This window comes from Marmota flaviventris, chromosome 1 (genome assembly GCF_047511675.1).
Source record: "Marmota flaviventris isolate mMarFla1 chromosome 1, mMarFla1.hap1, whole genome shotgun sequence".
Taxonomy (NCBI): Eukaryota; Metazoa; Chordata; class Mammalia; order Rodentia; family Sciuridae; genus Marmota; species Marmota flaviventris.
Genome location: NC_092498.1, coordinates 58,005,426 through 58,019,807, shown reverse-complemented (window position 1 = coordinate 58,019,807; position 14,382 = coordinate 58,005,426). Strand labels below are relative to the sequence as shown.

The following is a 14,382-nucleotide window of genomic DNA, read 5'->3' as shown; positions in this document are numbered from 1 at the left end:
AGAAACTGGGCCAGGTATGAGCCCAAGGACACAGAGCTGGTGAGCAATCAAGCTGGCCACAACCAGACAGTCCGGCTCCACTGTTCCATATCTGAACCATTGGGCCGTCCTGTCACAGGAAAAAGTAAATACTTGATTTGCTGGATAACATATATGTATAGCATTTCTAGAATGAGTTAGTGATGCTTAAACCAGTACGCATTTAAAAAAAAAAATACTGCCAGCATTTACTGCACTCTATGTGCCAGGTTTGCACACAAAGTCACAAATATAAGTATCAATTTTGATCAATCTTCAGAAGGGGCTTCCCTATCTTTTGAATAGGAAAATTGACATACAGATTTAAAAAAAAAAAAATTCTCTGCAGTTACCCAGCCAACAAATGGTAAAGTTAGGGTTTTAAGGGAGAATGGCTCCAAATATCTACACATAACTATTAATCGTGTAAGACCTATCATCAGGGAGACTGATTGACTCTCAAGATGGTGTTGGGGGCTAGGGTTGTGGTTCAGTGGTACAGTGGTACATGCCTAGCATGTGAGGAACTGGATTTGATCCTCATCACCACATAAAAATAAACAAATAAAATAAATTGTGTCCATCTACAACTAAAAAATATATATTAAAAAAGAAAAAAGATGGTGTTGGAAAGGGGAAGAAAGCTGATAGACAGACCTTGTTGAGAGAGAGTAGCTCAGGCAGGAAGAGAGAGAGGGACAGAATACAGAACAACCAACTAATTCAATGTTGGTGGTCTCCCACATAGAAAGGAGGGGAACTGGGAGTGTTAATGGAGTTAGTGAAGATTTACACACCACAATGCATATTGAGCCAAATGCATTGGGAGGGAAAAAAAATCCTTTAATGAGCAAGCCGAGCAAGTGACTGGGAGTGGGCTAGCACCTCAAAGAACTCTCAGCACCTGAATTTTGGAAATACAGAGTTTATAAAAGCAAAAACCACAAGAGTATAGGTCAGAAAAGACCTTGTTGAGATTATACATTTTGATTACACGAGAGAATTTTGAGTATACATTTTACAGTCATTTTTGTTATACATCAGGGCAAAATAGTCAGGGACTCAGGAAGGACCTACTGTACTGTCAACATAGATACAGCTGACAGGAGGCTATAAAGAAAACCTTTTAAGCAAGCATAAAATGGAGTCAGGTCAGAACAAAATGGCGTTATTCTGGTTCTTTTACATTTCAAGAGGAAAATGTGTGAGGCTGAATATTCAATGGCAACAAACAGATGAATTTTTGATATGAGAAGTCAATTCCTATTTGGATTTCATGATGTACAATTCCACGTGTAGTAATACCCCGTTTAGTTTCCTTTTATTTCTGTTTTTAATGGATTGTTATGACCACGTGGTGAAGTGTCAGAGCATGATATATTTTATGGAATGAAAAATTCAGGAGAGGTCACAGAAGTTGCTGAGATAGGAAAGGCACTTTCAGATCCCCTGGTCTATTAGTTCTTGTGACCTGCACTGAGGATACTATACTCACCCTGCCTTCCACCTGTCTCTTGGATTTCAGCAGTGAACACCTTTTGGCCAATGGAAAAAATGGAATGGCTTTAAGTAAAAAATGTCAGTGAAAATTATTAGGATTCATAAACCAGCAGCAACACCCTATTCACAGTGCATGGGTGAGGCCTACCGTGTATTCTTGCTTTTCACAGGTTCCACAGTATTCCTTCATGGGGAATAGAGGGGGAAGAAGAAGAAGAGATATTCATGAATTAATCAATATTCCTTCTCATGAATGACTTCTGAGAAGCGTGTATGTTGTCAAACTCCATTGCCTACAGGAAGAGCATGAAATAGTGGAGGCCTGGTGCTCAGGCTATTTTTTGCTCCTTCCCAGCAAAGAAGCTCTACCTAAGTGGGCAGAACAGCTTTAGCACTTATCCACTTATCCTCCATCCTTCCTGTGTTGAAATCAGTCCATCAGATCAGAAAGTCATTAGAAGGAGACAGAGAAAGAAAAAAAGAGACACAGTGAGAAAGGTAGAAAACCCAAAGAGAAGGAGAAGAACCCCCTTGGGAAGAAAGGAGGAAAGAAAGTGTCCCCAGATGTCTCAGGTGGGACCTTTTCACCCATTTCATGCTGGAAAAAGTTACTTTTAAAATCAAGTGATAAAAGCCAGACATGGTGGCAACCACCTGGAATGCCAGCTGCTTGGCTAAAGATGGAAAGATTAAGCCAGTGAGACCCTGTCTCAAAATAAAAATACTGTGTGGCCCTTTGGTTAAGGTAAGAGGTGTTAGAAAATATAGAAAGGCTGGTAATTGGAGTATGGCTTCCTCTCCAGCTACCTCCTGACTTCATTGCAGTGAGGGACTGTGGGCGTGGCATGCAAGTAAAGACCAGCAATGACAATGGACCCAGGTCTTCACCAGTCCACTGACCGATTACAGAAAGACAAACAACTACAACAAATTCAGAACCTCTAAACATCTATAAAGCTAATGTGGATCAATCTGAAATCAGAGTCTGCATTATACCTTATTGCATACCAACAAGATGTGGTGAGCAGTTAGTCTGCTTGTGGGACAAATGATGGCCCAAGAAGAGACTGTAGATAGACCAAGAAGTGGAGGTTGCAAGTTGAGCTACTGCTCCTCTAGAAGTTATATGTCAGGAAGAAAAATGAGTTAAGAGCAGTAGCTCACTTTCTGACCTATGAGAAGTGTGCCAACCACACATGGCATTACAATCTATTTAATACAACAAACCCCAAACCACTGTCAAAGAAGAGGGCATTTGTCCACTATTCCAAGTGTCTGTAATTGTATAACAAAGTACCCCAAAACTTAGCAGTTTAAAACAATAACCATTTTTATTTTATTTCACAATTGTTTGGGTCAGCAATTTGGAAAAGTTTCAGCTGGATGATTCTTCTACTCCATGTAGCATCAACTAGAATCATCTGGTGTCATTTGGTTGGTGGCTGGGTGGTACTGGAAGGTCGAGATGGTTTCACATGACATGAAGGCTCCTTGACGGGGACAGCTGGAAAGCTTCACTCAGCTGGGTCTGTCTCCTGCTGCACAGAGCACCAGGGCCTCTCCATGTGGTCACTCCAGAAGGGCAATCAGGTATCACAATACTCAAAAGATGCTCCACATCACTAAACATCAGAGAAATGCAAGTCAAGACCATTATGAGATATCACTTTATACCCTAACAGATACAATGGTACTATTTCTTAAAACACATAAAATGACAAGTATTAGTGAAATTAGAAGAAACCAAGAACCACTGTACACTGTTGGTGGGATTGTAAAATTATGCAACCACCATAGGAAATGTGTGGAGATTCCTCATAAAAACTACCACGGGATGTAATGATCCCACTTCTGAGTACATATCCCAAAGAACTGAAAACATGATCTATTATATTTGCAAACCTATGTTCAGGGCAGCAGCACCATCCACAATAGCCAAGGGATAGAAGCCACCCAAAGTTCCATCAACAGATGAATGAATAAACAAAATACATTATAGACATACAATGGAATATTATTTAGCCTTTAAAAATAAGGAAATTCTATAATATACTACAACATGAATAAGCCTTGAGGACATTAGGCTGCATGAATAAACCAATCAGAAAAACATAAATACTGTGTTATTGCAGTAATATGAGGTATCTAAAATGGTTAAATTCATAGGGATTTGGAAGGTAAAATAGTGACCATGAGGGGCTAGAAGAAAGGGGAATGTAGAGTTGTTCAATGGGCAAAATTTTCAGTTTTGTAAGGAAATCCATTGCATAGTGAATATACTGAATGCCATTGAATAGTAGTACTACACTTAAAAATGGACAAGATGGGGGCTGGGGTTGTGGCTCAGTGGTGGAGCACTTGCCCAGCATGTGTGAGGCACTGGGTTTGACTCTCAGCACCACATATAAGCAATTAAATAAATAAAGGTCTGTAAATAACTAATAAAAATTTTAAAAAGAAAAAAAATGGGTAAGATGATAAGCTTTATGTTTTGAGGTTTTTAACCACTTACACATACACACACACACACACACACACAAACTGCTGGGACTTTTAAATCCCAGATTCAAGGGGAAGGGAACATAAATTTTATCTGTCAATAAGAACGACAAAGAGCCCATTCATGCTGGTTGCAGTAATGCCTGCCTATAATCCCAGCAATTTGGAAGGCTGAGGCAGGAGGAATGCAAGTTTGAGGCCAGCCTCAGCAACTTAGACCCTGTCTCAAAATCAAAAAAAAAAAAAAATTTTAAAGGGGATCTGGGGATACAGGTCAGGGGTTAAGCATCCCTGGGTTCAATCCCCAGGACAAAAAAAAAATAGTAATAATATTAAGTAAATAAAAAAGAATGACAAAGAATCTTCAGCCATCTTTAATCTGTCGCATCATGGTGGGGTACATCATGTCTGCAGCACCTGAGGACCTAGACAGCAAGATTCTTTCCAGGGGACTATGTTCCACCTCCCAGAAATGAAGAATATCAAGAGCCCCTGTTGTAGGTGGGTGCTGGAGACGGCCAAGCAAGGAAAATGGAGAAGCTAGTGTAGCCAATGAGGAACAAATGGCCCGGAACTCCTCCCCTACTTATTTTCACAACAAAGATTCCCTGGCCATTCTACCAAAAGCCTGACCACTCCTATCAAGCCATTTTCCTCATTCAATAGTGCCTGGTCCCTCAGCTATCCTCTCCGTGGGGGCTCCAGACCCTAATTGGATAGGTCAGATAGGAATATTCAGCAGAAACCAACCACAGGAGACCTTTCAACATCAGTAAACACACAGAAAATTCAACAAAGTAGCACTTAGATAGTCTGGACAATGCGGCCATTATAAATGCTGCTTTCACGAGCAGTGATTCAAATGACAGCTTCGAAAAGGATTTGCAAAGAGCCCCTTGGAAATGGAACATGGGCAACCGAGAGCCCATGACATGTTACAAGGTCAAACTCGACTGAACAAAGATCCAAAGCAGCACTGAATGACTTATTTATTCAGCCCTGCTCTGTACGAACCTGAGAGAATGTGACATCTTTTAAATTGCCTCCCCTGATAAGCAATGTCCGTGGTGCATGGAAAATGTTAGCAAAAGTTCTGAAAGGAGCAGACTACTTTACAAGGCAGTGGTTACAGGGCAGCCACCCTGAGACTTCCACCCCGTTCTGCAAACTGCCCTGATGTCTCACGGCCTTAAGACGAAAGGAGGAATGGCCACATCTGGAGGGGAAAATCCTGCCTTTTGTTTCCTTCCACCCACTCCACCAATCTGTTGGAAGAGCTAGCCCTTACCAAGCCTTCCGATGGAAAACTTTCTACTGCGCATGCCATCCATAATGGTAATGGCATTCTAATTTTGCTCTCCCAATAAAGTATCTTCCTGATATTAAATGGGGAGTGTTTGTGTTCTGAGCACCACTGGAACTAATATCCTGATTATTTTTAGCCTAGCAGTCTGCAAACTCTTACATGCCCTGGGGTTCTTGTTGCATGGTGGTGTCGTGCACTAGGAAGAAAAAATATCCAGTGGTAGCAGAATCTAAGTAACTCAATTCAAGCAAACATTCCCAGCACACCTCGCAATGAGCAGCCTGCTCTCAGGGGCAGGGGCAGGGCCAGTGCCAGGGTGAGGTAAGCCAGGTGCCTACTCTGCAAAATGTAAGGAAGCACTCAACCTGTACCTGCATGACCCTATGAGTAACCCTCCTTGAACTTTAAGCCCTTGGCACCTCCCCTCCTTCCCCCTAGTCGAGTCCCTGCTCTCTGGCTTCATGCTCTCAAAAATATTTGCTCCTCAGCTCCCTGTCCACCACTGATATTGGGGGGGTATAGTCCCAGGCTCAGGATCTTTCCAAGGAGGCAGCTACTCGTCAGGAAAATCCCTTTTCCTCCCAGGTATGGACATCACTGCTCTTGGGGCAGTGAAGCCCTTCCAACATCTGCTGCTCCCACCCCAGCCCACTGAGACTGGTCTCACCCTGTCTGGGGTGCAGCATTAGCCACAAATATTTTTTTTCCTGGCAGTCTCATACATTTCCTCACTGTGTGATGTCATAAAGCAAACCCAGGCAGCTGAGAGCTGAGGAAAGAGAAATAGGAGTCTCTGTTTCATGGTTGCCAACCAATTATTCACATCAAAGCAGGGTTTTCTATCATGAAATCTGGAGTGTATGAACCTCAAGAAAATGGAGACTACCCTCTTACCGGCTTCTCCCCTTCATCACACACATACATAGCTCTGAGCACTTCCATAGCACCATCTCCTAGCAACGTTCAATATCCATTTCATATTCTCGTTCATGTGTTTATGACCCCCTCCTATTCTTCCCTCTTCCCCATCCTTAGCTAGCACTTTCATGAGCTTACTGGAAAATCCAGACATTCAGCTGGATAGGTTTTCAGTGGAAAAATACTCAGAGTGGAGGAGTCATGGACCCACAAATCTGACTTTGGATTCCATCTGGCAGGAGCATCTCCATGAGAGCAGAACAGACCACTCAAGGTTGAGAACTGTCCATAGCACTGTGTAAAATCCATGAATTGCTTATGTTGCTTTTATTATTGTCTGAAGGAAGCATTCCCTTCCACAGGGCCTCTGCCAGCATGACTCAATTTCAGAGAATCATTATAGACCAATCATCATTATGACATGATCATATCTCAATTATCCCCTGTGTAGTCAGGGTACATTAAAGTGACTGTGAGTCCTCCTGCTGAGACAAATTCATTAAGATCATAATGTGTATAAGATATTTTAAAGTGTGATGGAAAACGGGGGGTGGGGGGAATATTGAAAACAACACAATCTTTCAGAGGTTTCTCTGGCACACATTCAGAAAACATAATTTTATCTTGTATTTCAAAGTGCTATATGATACAAACCAGACAGCCTATTTCTTGTCAGCCCAAATCTGCCACACCATGGCCAGCTAGATGTATTTACCCATCCTCAAAATATATAAGATAGCCATAAGCCCAGATCAGTACTGCCGAAGTCTACAAAAATCATCCAAGATATTATGTATACAACCAGAGATATGAAAAATTGTGCTTTATATATGTAATAAGAATTGTAATGCATTCTGCTGTCACATATAAATAATATTTTTTAAAAATCATCCAAGAATAGGTATGATCTAGACATGTGGACCCAGACATAGTCCCTAATCTGTTGAGGGAAAAAAAAGAAAAGAAAAGCAACCATCCCCTGAGAATTTGTTCTAAAGAAAAAAATTAAAAGAATAGATTAGTGTATTTGTCAAGATCATTGTACTGTCATGTGTAGCTAATTAAAACTAATAAAATATTCTAAAACAAAAAAAATAAAGATATTAAAAGAAAAAGAATAGATTAGGCTGGGGTTGTGGCTCAGAGGTACAGCGCTCACCTAGCATGCATGAGGCACTGGGTTCAATCCTCAGCACCACATAAAGTAAAATAAAGACATTGTGTCCACCTATAAACTAAAAATTTTTTTAAAGAAAGAATAAAGATTTTCATTATTTATAATAATGAAGCAATCAAAACCTACATCTATCTGACAAGGGTAAAAGAGTTGAGAATGGAATATTGAGCATGGAATGGAAAGGAATGATAATAGGATGGATTATTATACAGCCATTAGAAATTGAGGCTGATGATGTAGACAGTGGAAGTATATAAAATTATTTTAAATATAATATTAAAATGTTTAAAGTGTAATCTATAGGGATTGGGGTGTAGCTCAGTTGTAGAGTGCTTCCCTAGTATGTGTGAGGCCCTAGATTCAATCCCCAGCACCACACACATAAGAAATGTCATCTATACTATGATTCCAACTAGATAAAATAGGTTTGCATTTACATATGGAACAGAAAAAGACATGGGAAGAAAACAGTTGATAAGTCTAGGTGATTGGATTTGTGGGTGATTTTCTTTTTCTTTTCTTCTTTCTCTTTTTCTTTTGGTGCTAAGAATTGAACCCACGGGTACTTTACCACTGAGCCACCTTCCCAGTCCCTTTTTTAAATTTTTGGACAAGGTCTCACTAAGCTGCTAATGCTGGTCTGGAACTTGTGATACTCCTGCCTCAGTTCCCTAAGATTCTGGGATTACAGGATTGCACCACTGTGCCCAGGTCATGATTACTGTGATCTCCCGATAATCATTTCTTTTGTAGCTATTATAAATGTTGAGTATAAAATAAAATTTGGGCTGGACACGGTGACACACACCTGTAATTCCAGTGACTTGGGAGGTTCAAAAGTCCAAGGCCAGGGACTGGGGTTGTAGCTCAGCGGTAGAGCGCTCACCTAGCACATGTGGGGCACTGGGTTCAATCCTCAGCACCACATAAAAAATAAATAAATAAATAGAGGTTGAAAAAAGAAAAACAAAGTTCGAGGCCAACCTCAGAAGACAATTTGGTGATACATTGTCTCAAAATAAAATAAAAAGAACTGGGGCTGTAGCTCAGTGGTAAAATACCCTTGGGTTCAGTCCCAGATGTCAAAAATAAATACACACATACATAACTTGGACATAAAGTTATGTATGAGACACCTTCCATATTAGGAGGATCTTGATGCTTCAGATCATTCTACATTCTTTGCTCATTCAAAGCAGCTAGACTTTTGACCCAATACAGGTAATATGTGGGTTTTAGGGAAGATTCCTTGTTGGAAAGACTGTGCAGTGGGGTTTTGTTTTGTTTTGTTTTGTTTTGTTTTGGAGGTACTGGAGATTGAACTCAGGGACACTCAACCACTGAGCCACATTCCCAGCCCTATTTTGTATTTCATTTAGAGACAGGGTCTCATTGAGGTGCTTAGCGCCTCGCTTTTGCTGAGGCTGGCTTTGAACTCTCTCCTCCTGCCTCAGCCTCCTGAGCTTCTGGGATTACAGGCATGCACCATCATGCCCAGCTGTGCGGTGTATTTAATGAAACAGAATTCTCAAACTTAAGGCTTTGGTAGCAGATCTAAAGTGCATTGAACCATTTGTTAGTGTTTTTTCATGATGAATGTTGTGCACAAAAATCTTGCTGACAGAGAATGGTACATTTTCTTTTCTCTCCTTCTAATCGTTTCTCTCTTTTCCCTCCCCTTTCTGCAGTTCTGCTAAGCCAATATTCTCTAGAATGAGCACAAAACAAATCAAATAACAGCTAAACAAATCGAATAACAGCTTTTGTACATCAACATCAAGAAGGAAGACTCTTGGGAGAGATCAGAGTCCAGTGATGAATATGGATCTAGATCTGCAGAGATGGAAGTGATTTTCTGGAGAGAGACGTGATCATGGATTAAACACCAGCTCATTGGAAAACTGTCATTGAATAAGATCAGATAACATTCATGAAAAATCATATTCAGGAAATATTTTAAGGAGGAGGAATATAAATGTGCTAGAATTAACATGTAAAATACATATGTACTGAGGTTTGTAAACTGTCCTTTTTTAATCAAACTGAAAACAAAAAGCTTTAATCTTTCAATACCATTAAAAAAAAAAAAGGGCAGTTAGTTCTAGATTATTCCTATCTCAATAGCCACGAGGCTGATCAAGTGTCATTTATTGAGGAAGCATCTTAGGAAATGCCTCTGACCTTTGGTTTTTCCATCCCTACTTTTCCTTTATTTCACCGTGTAATTAGTTACAACCACTCAGTTACTAAGAGATTTAACGCTTCAAACTTTTTACCAAGTCTGTGTTCAGTTTAATGTGTCTGTACAAGTTATTACTGAGAAAGTGTTTCTGACATATACTATTACTCTGTCGAGCTGTATATTACAGGAAGTACATCTTTACATCATAGTTTCCCAAGCAAAATAGGTTTCCCAAACTGTCAGGAAATGGCATCAAGGAACTCTGAAAAACATAGAAAGCTCATTTTCACCTTAGATGCTCACGTGTAATATATAGGCTGCTATCAAATAAACACTTTTTTCTAATTCTCCCTAGTATATACATAGGAATTTAATATACTTTATTAATAGATATCTAAAATATCTGATTTTTTTCTATTTCTTTGCCCTTCGTGTCATCAGAAATCCATATCCTTTATTTCCTTTACTGACAGGTATTCATTTTTGTTCCTTTTAATTATTTCATTAAACCTATTTCTAAATGATAGTAAGTGGTACTAACAAAATAAATAATAATTTAATAGCCTTAGAAATAAATGACTATATACTTACACAGGTCAAAGAAACTTGGTAGGAATAAGTTACCTTTTTATTAATGTTGACTTCAAAAATCCTCAAATTTTCTTTAGTTGGCTGGGATTTGGAAGTAGTTATAGCTAACCAGTTGTCTTCAACAATCTTTTGATCCCAGGTTCCCCCCACCATAACGTACTGCCCTCATGACATACCCTGCCACTATTCAACAACAGAGAAATATTTAATATTGGAATAGCCAATTACCTGAGAAAGAGCACAAGCACATGCAGGGTTACCCAGTGGAAGCCAACTAATGTTCTACACCTAAGCAGAAAACACAGATGTATAGAATGCCTTCACTCATGGGCTCAGAACTAAGATCCAGTCAGCATATATTGCTAGAACATCAGAACTGACGTGGATCAGGATTGACCTCCTCTCTCTAGGACCACATTCATATTTTAGCCAGATGTCTCTGGTACTGGTCATCTTTTCACCACAATCAGGATCATCTCTCAAATGGCTAAAAGTATATTATAGGTACACTGAAGTAGGTGAAACCCAATTCACAGAGATGTGGTTTTCCCAAAGAACCAAATTAAGGGAATACTAGTGTCTGTAACTAAAGTGTTAGTCATTCTGGGGGTTATTTGTTGCGTTAAGTATTAGCTGTCCTGTTGCATTCAGAACACCTTACTTACTAAATTTAATTACACACAACTTTTTAAGAATTCATCTTTTATTTAAAGGGAGGTATCTCTCTACTTTATCTACAATAAAAGCAGAAGGTATTCGCCTTCTCTAATCTATGTAAATTACAGATCCCATCAGGAGTCCTACATCACCAATAGTGGTGTTAACAAAAATGAAAAAGTACTTCCTATCCACATACAAATGTTTTTTAAAAAAATCTTTGCCATAAAACCTAAGTGTAATTTAACATCACACAGTGTTATGAAGATGGGTCATTGATGATGTACCATTGTACATAGATAATACACATGTAAATCACTAAATGTTAATTAAGTATAAGAAGTATGTTTTTATCTTTTTAAAAGAAAAGTGACTCCCTTTCTCATTCTGTTCTGTTGTATTACGTCCAAAAGTTGTGTGTAATTTTTTTAAGGTCCAGGAAATGTAAAGAAATTTGTTGGAATATCTGAATTTCTGTAAAAAATAAAAATAAAAATAAGATTTTGTTACTTAAAGGAATGCCTGGTGATGTGGTACACGTTTTGGTACATTTGGTTTCCGTCTTTGCCCAGTGTGAACTAATGGCTTGATTCACATAACTATCTTCAGAAAATCTTCTTGCTGCTACATTCCATAATATTTGCCAACAACAGACATTTAATGTATTAGCTATGCAGAACCCTCATGTAGAGGGCATGCCCAACATTTCAAAGCCTCTTCTAGCCAAATATAGACATACCTCCAGCCAATTCTTTATACACTCAGTGGAATGAAATTGAAAACTAAGAAAATACCTGGACTGCTCAAGCAAAACTTGACCTGAGATATCCAACTGCTCAATCTCCATGCCACAGACTGAAAATAGCTACTTGTTCCTCAGACATGAGTAACTCTTGTGCAATAATTCATACTGAGTATAGGTTGCCCAGATGATTTTCAATCCCAGATGCTCTGTTTATTGTAATGCTAAACCTCAACATCTTCATCTGTAAAATGGTTATAAATAACAATACCCTGCTACACAGCATTGTTGTGAGGAAATAGATCATAGTTTTGTGCTTGACAGGTTGGAGATATTCGATGAATGTTAATTCCTAATCGCTTCCCCACCTATGTATGACGTGGAAGGAAGCAAAAAAAAAAAGCCTCTTCTCTCAAAATGCTGAAGATAATTGCAGAGTTATTTATGAATAGGGATTGAAAATTCAAATTTGCACACAGAGGCATGTAGATAAGTAAATTAACAAAGCAAGCTGGACTGAGATAATAGGTAGTGGTAGAACTATGAAGCATTGAAGAACTGGGTCCTATATAAAGGAAGTAAAAAGCCAACACTAAGTTCTAATCATTCAACAAATATGTACTGATCCCTACTATGTGCCAAGAGCTGCTTTAAACCATGAGAGGATAGTGGTGCACAGACTCAGTCCTTGGTCTGGTCATTTTTTATGGTAGTAGGGAATTCTGACAACAAACGGACTAATGTCAGCTAAAAGTAGGTCTCTAGAGAGAAGTATAATGTTATAAAGAAATGGGGAGGCTGGACAGGGATCGGCCTCTATGAGAAGGTAACATTTAAAGCGAAACCCCAATGATAAGAAGGAGTCAGTCATGTGGGGGGAAAAATAGTGGGGGGAAGGTATGCGAGACAGGGAGCCAGTGTTTTAAAGGCAGGACTGAACTCAATATGCTCGAGGCAAGGTGCCAGGTAGACAGCAATGTGTCCTGAGCCAGGAAGGATCTCTGGGCTTCATAGGCCAGGATAGTTTGCATTATAATTATTTAAGTGTGAGGAGAAGTCATTGGAAGATCTTAAGAAGGAGCTGGGCACAATGGTGCACACCTGTAATCTCAGCAACTCAGGAGGCTGACACAAGTTCAAGGCCAACGTGGGTAATTTAGTGAAACCCTGTCTCAATATAAAAAAAATAAAAAGGGCTAGGGATGGAGCTCAGTGGTAAAGCACCCCTGACTCAATCCCCAGTACTGAAAGTTTTAAAAAATAAAGAGGAGAGGCAGGGGTTGTGACTCAGTGGTAGAGTAGTTGCCTAGAATGTGTGAGGCACTGGGTTCAATCCTCAGCACCACATAAATGTAAAATAAAAATATTGTGTCCACCTAAAAACTTAAAAAAAAAACTGAAAAAAAATTAAAAATAAATAAATAAGGAAAGAAAGTGCTGGGAATGTCACTCAGTGGTAGAACACTTGTCTGGCATGTGTGAAGCCCTGAATTCAATCTCCAATATCACCAAAATATTAATCCTTTAGGGACCTGGAGAACAAACGTTACATCATTGAGGGCATGTCCTTAAAGGAGAATCTGGGACCCCTCTGCTTCCCTCTTTCCCTCCTTTTTCCAGCCTCCATTAGGTGAGCAGTGCCATCATGCTAAGTAACCATGGAATAAAACCTCTGAAACCACAAGCCAATCTTTCCTTCTTTAAGTTGATTATCTCAGGTATTTTGTCACAATGATAGGAAAACAAAAAATTAACACTGGTGCAGAATGTTTATTATGCAGGGCTCTCAGGACCAACACCTGAGACAGGGAACCAGAGGAAATAAGAGAGACAGAAAGGGAATCTGGGTGTGAGCCATCTCAGGGAGGGCCTCAGGCCTCGCTGATCCCACAGGCAGCACAGAAGCTTAGGAGCCTTTCAGAGTTGTCCTGCTTTGTGGTTAGGGGCACATCCTGTACACGTTAGCATTTCCCAGTCACTGTGTGGGGGCTGCTTGCCCCCAGGAAGGGGGTATGACCTTGAGTGAGGCTCTTTTCAGCTCAAGGCAATTTCCAGCAAGGTCAGAAGCTGTGCAGTTCGGACTCCCAGCACTCAGGTCCTCAAGCAGGCCCTGGGTAGCACAAAACAATATGTGCTACAGGTATGTGTGTTTTTGGAATATAAAATTGATGATGGATTGAATGTGGTAGATGAGACAGAGCTCCTAATTTTTTTTCTTTTCTTTTCTTTTTTATTTTTTGGATGGTGGTACATTGACTGAGAAAGGAGGAGCCGATCTGAGAGATGAAAATCCAAAATTTCTTTTGTGACATTGGATGGGCTGACATGATAAGTTTGAGATGCTCATTAGTAATTAGAAATTACTCCATGTCAGGTAGGCAGTTTGATGTAGAAATGTCATATTCTGCTGGGCATGATGGCACCCACTTGAGTTCCCAGTTATTCATCAAGCTGAGGCAAGAGGATGAAGGTTTGAGGCCAACCTGGCAACTCACCAAGACCCTGTCTCCAATTAAAAAGAAAAAAAGAAAAAGCTGTAAAGGGCTGGGGGTGTTGCTCAGTGTAGATCACTTGCTAGCATGCACAAGACTCAGGGGTTGATCCCCAATGCGGCCAAAAAAAAAAAAAAAGGGGGTTGTGTTCTAGGAAAAAGTCGAGCCTAGAAACACACATTCAGTTGTCACAGCAAATAGGTGGCTTTTTTTAAAGATCTGAAACGGAATGTAAGTATCTAGGGAGAGTATGCAAATAAAGAATAAGACCCCAGACCAAGTCCGGAACACTTTTTCAAG

The 14,382-nt window shown here is 39.9% G+C and overlaps 1 protein-coding gene and 1 long non-coding RNA gene across 3 annotated transcripts in view; one reads left to right on the top strand and one right to left on the bottom strand.

The window, feature by feature from the left end:
- Lhfpl3 (LHFPL tetraspan subfamily member 3) overlaps positions 1-10,062 on the top strand; it is a 511,123-nt gene extending 501,061 nt beyond the window's left edge. The window contains exon 3 of the mRNA XM_071613246.1: positions 9,107-10,062. Coding sequence (XP_071469347.1) covers positions 9,107-9,135 — 29 coding nt within the window. The 3' untranslated portion in view covers positions 9,136-10,062. The remainder of the gene's footprint in view (positions 1-9,106) is intronic.
- The window catches only part of LOC139706024 (uncharacterized), an 82,398-nt gene continuing 70,839 nt past the window's right edge, over positions 2,824-14,382 (bottom strand). For both annotated transcript variants that reach the window (XR_011707717.1, XR_011707718.1), the window contains exon 2: positions 2,824-3,140. This is a non-coding gene — a long non-coding RNA (uncharacterized lncRNA). The remainder of the gene's footprint in view (positions 3,141-14,382) is intronic.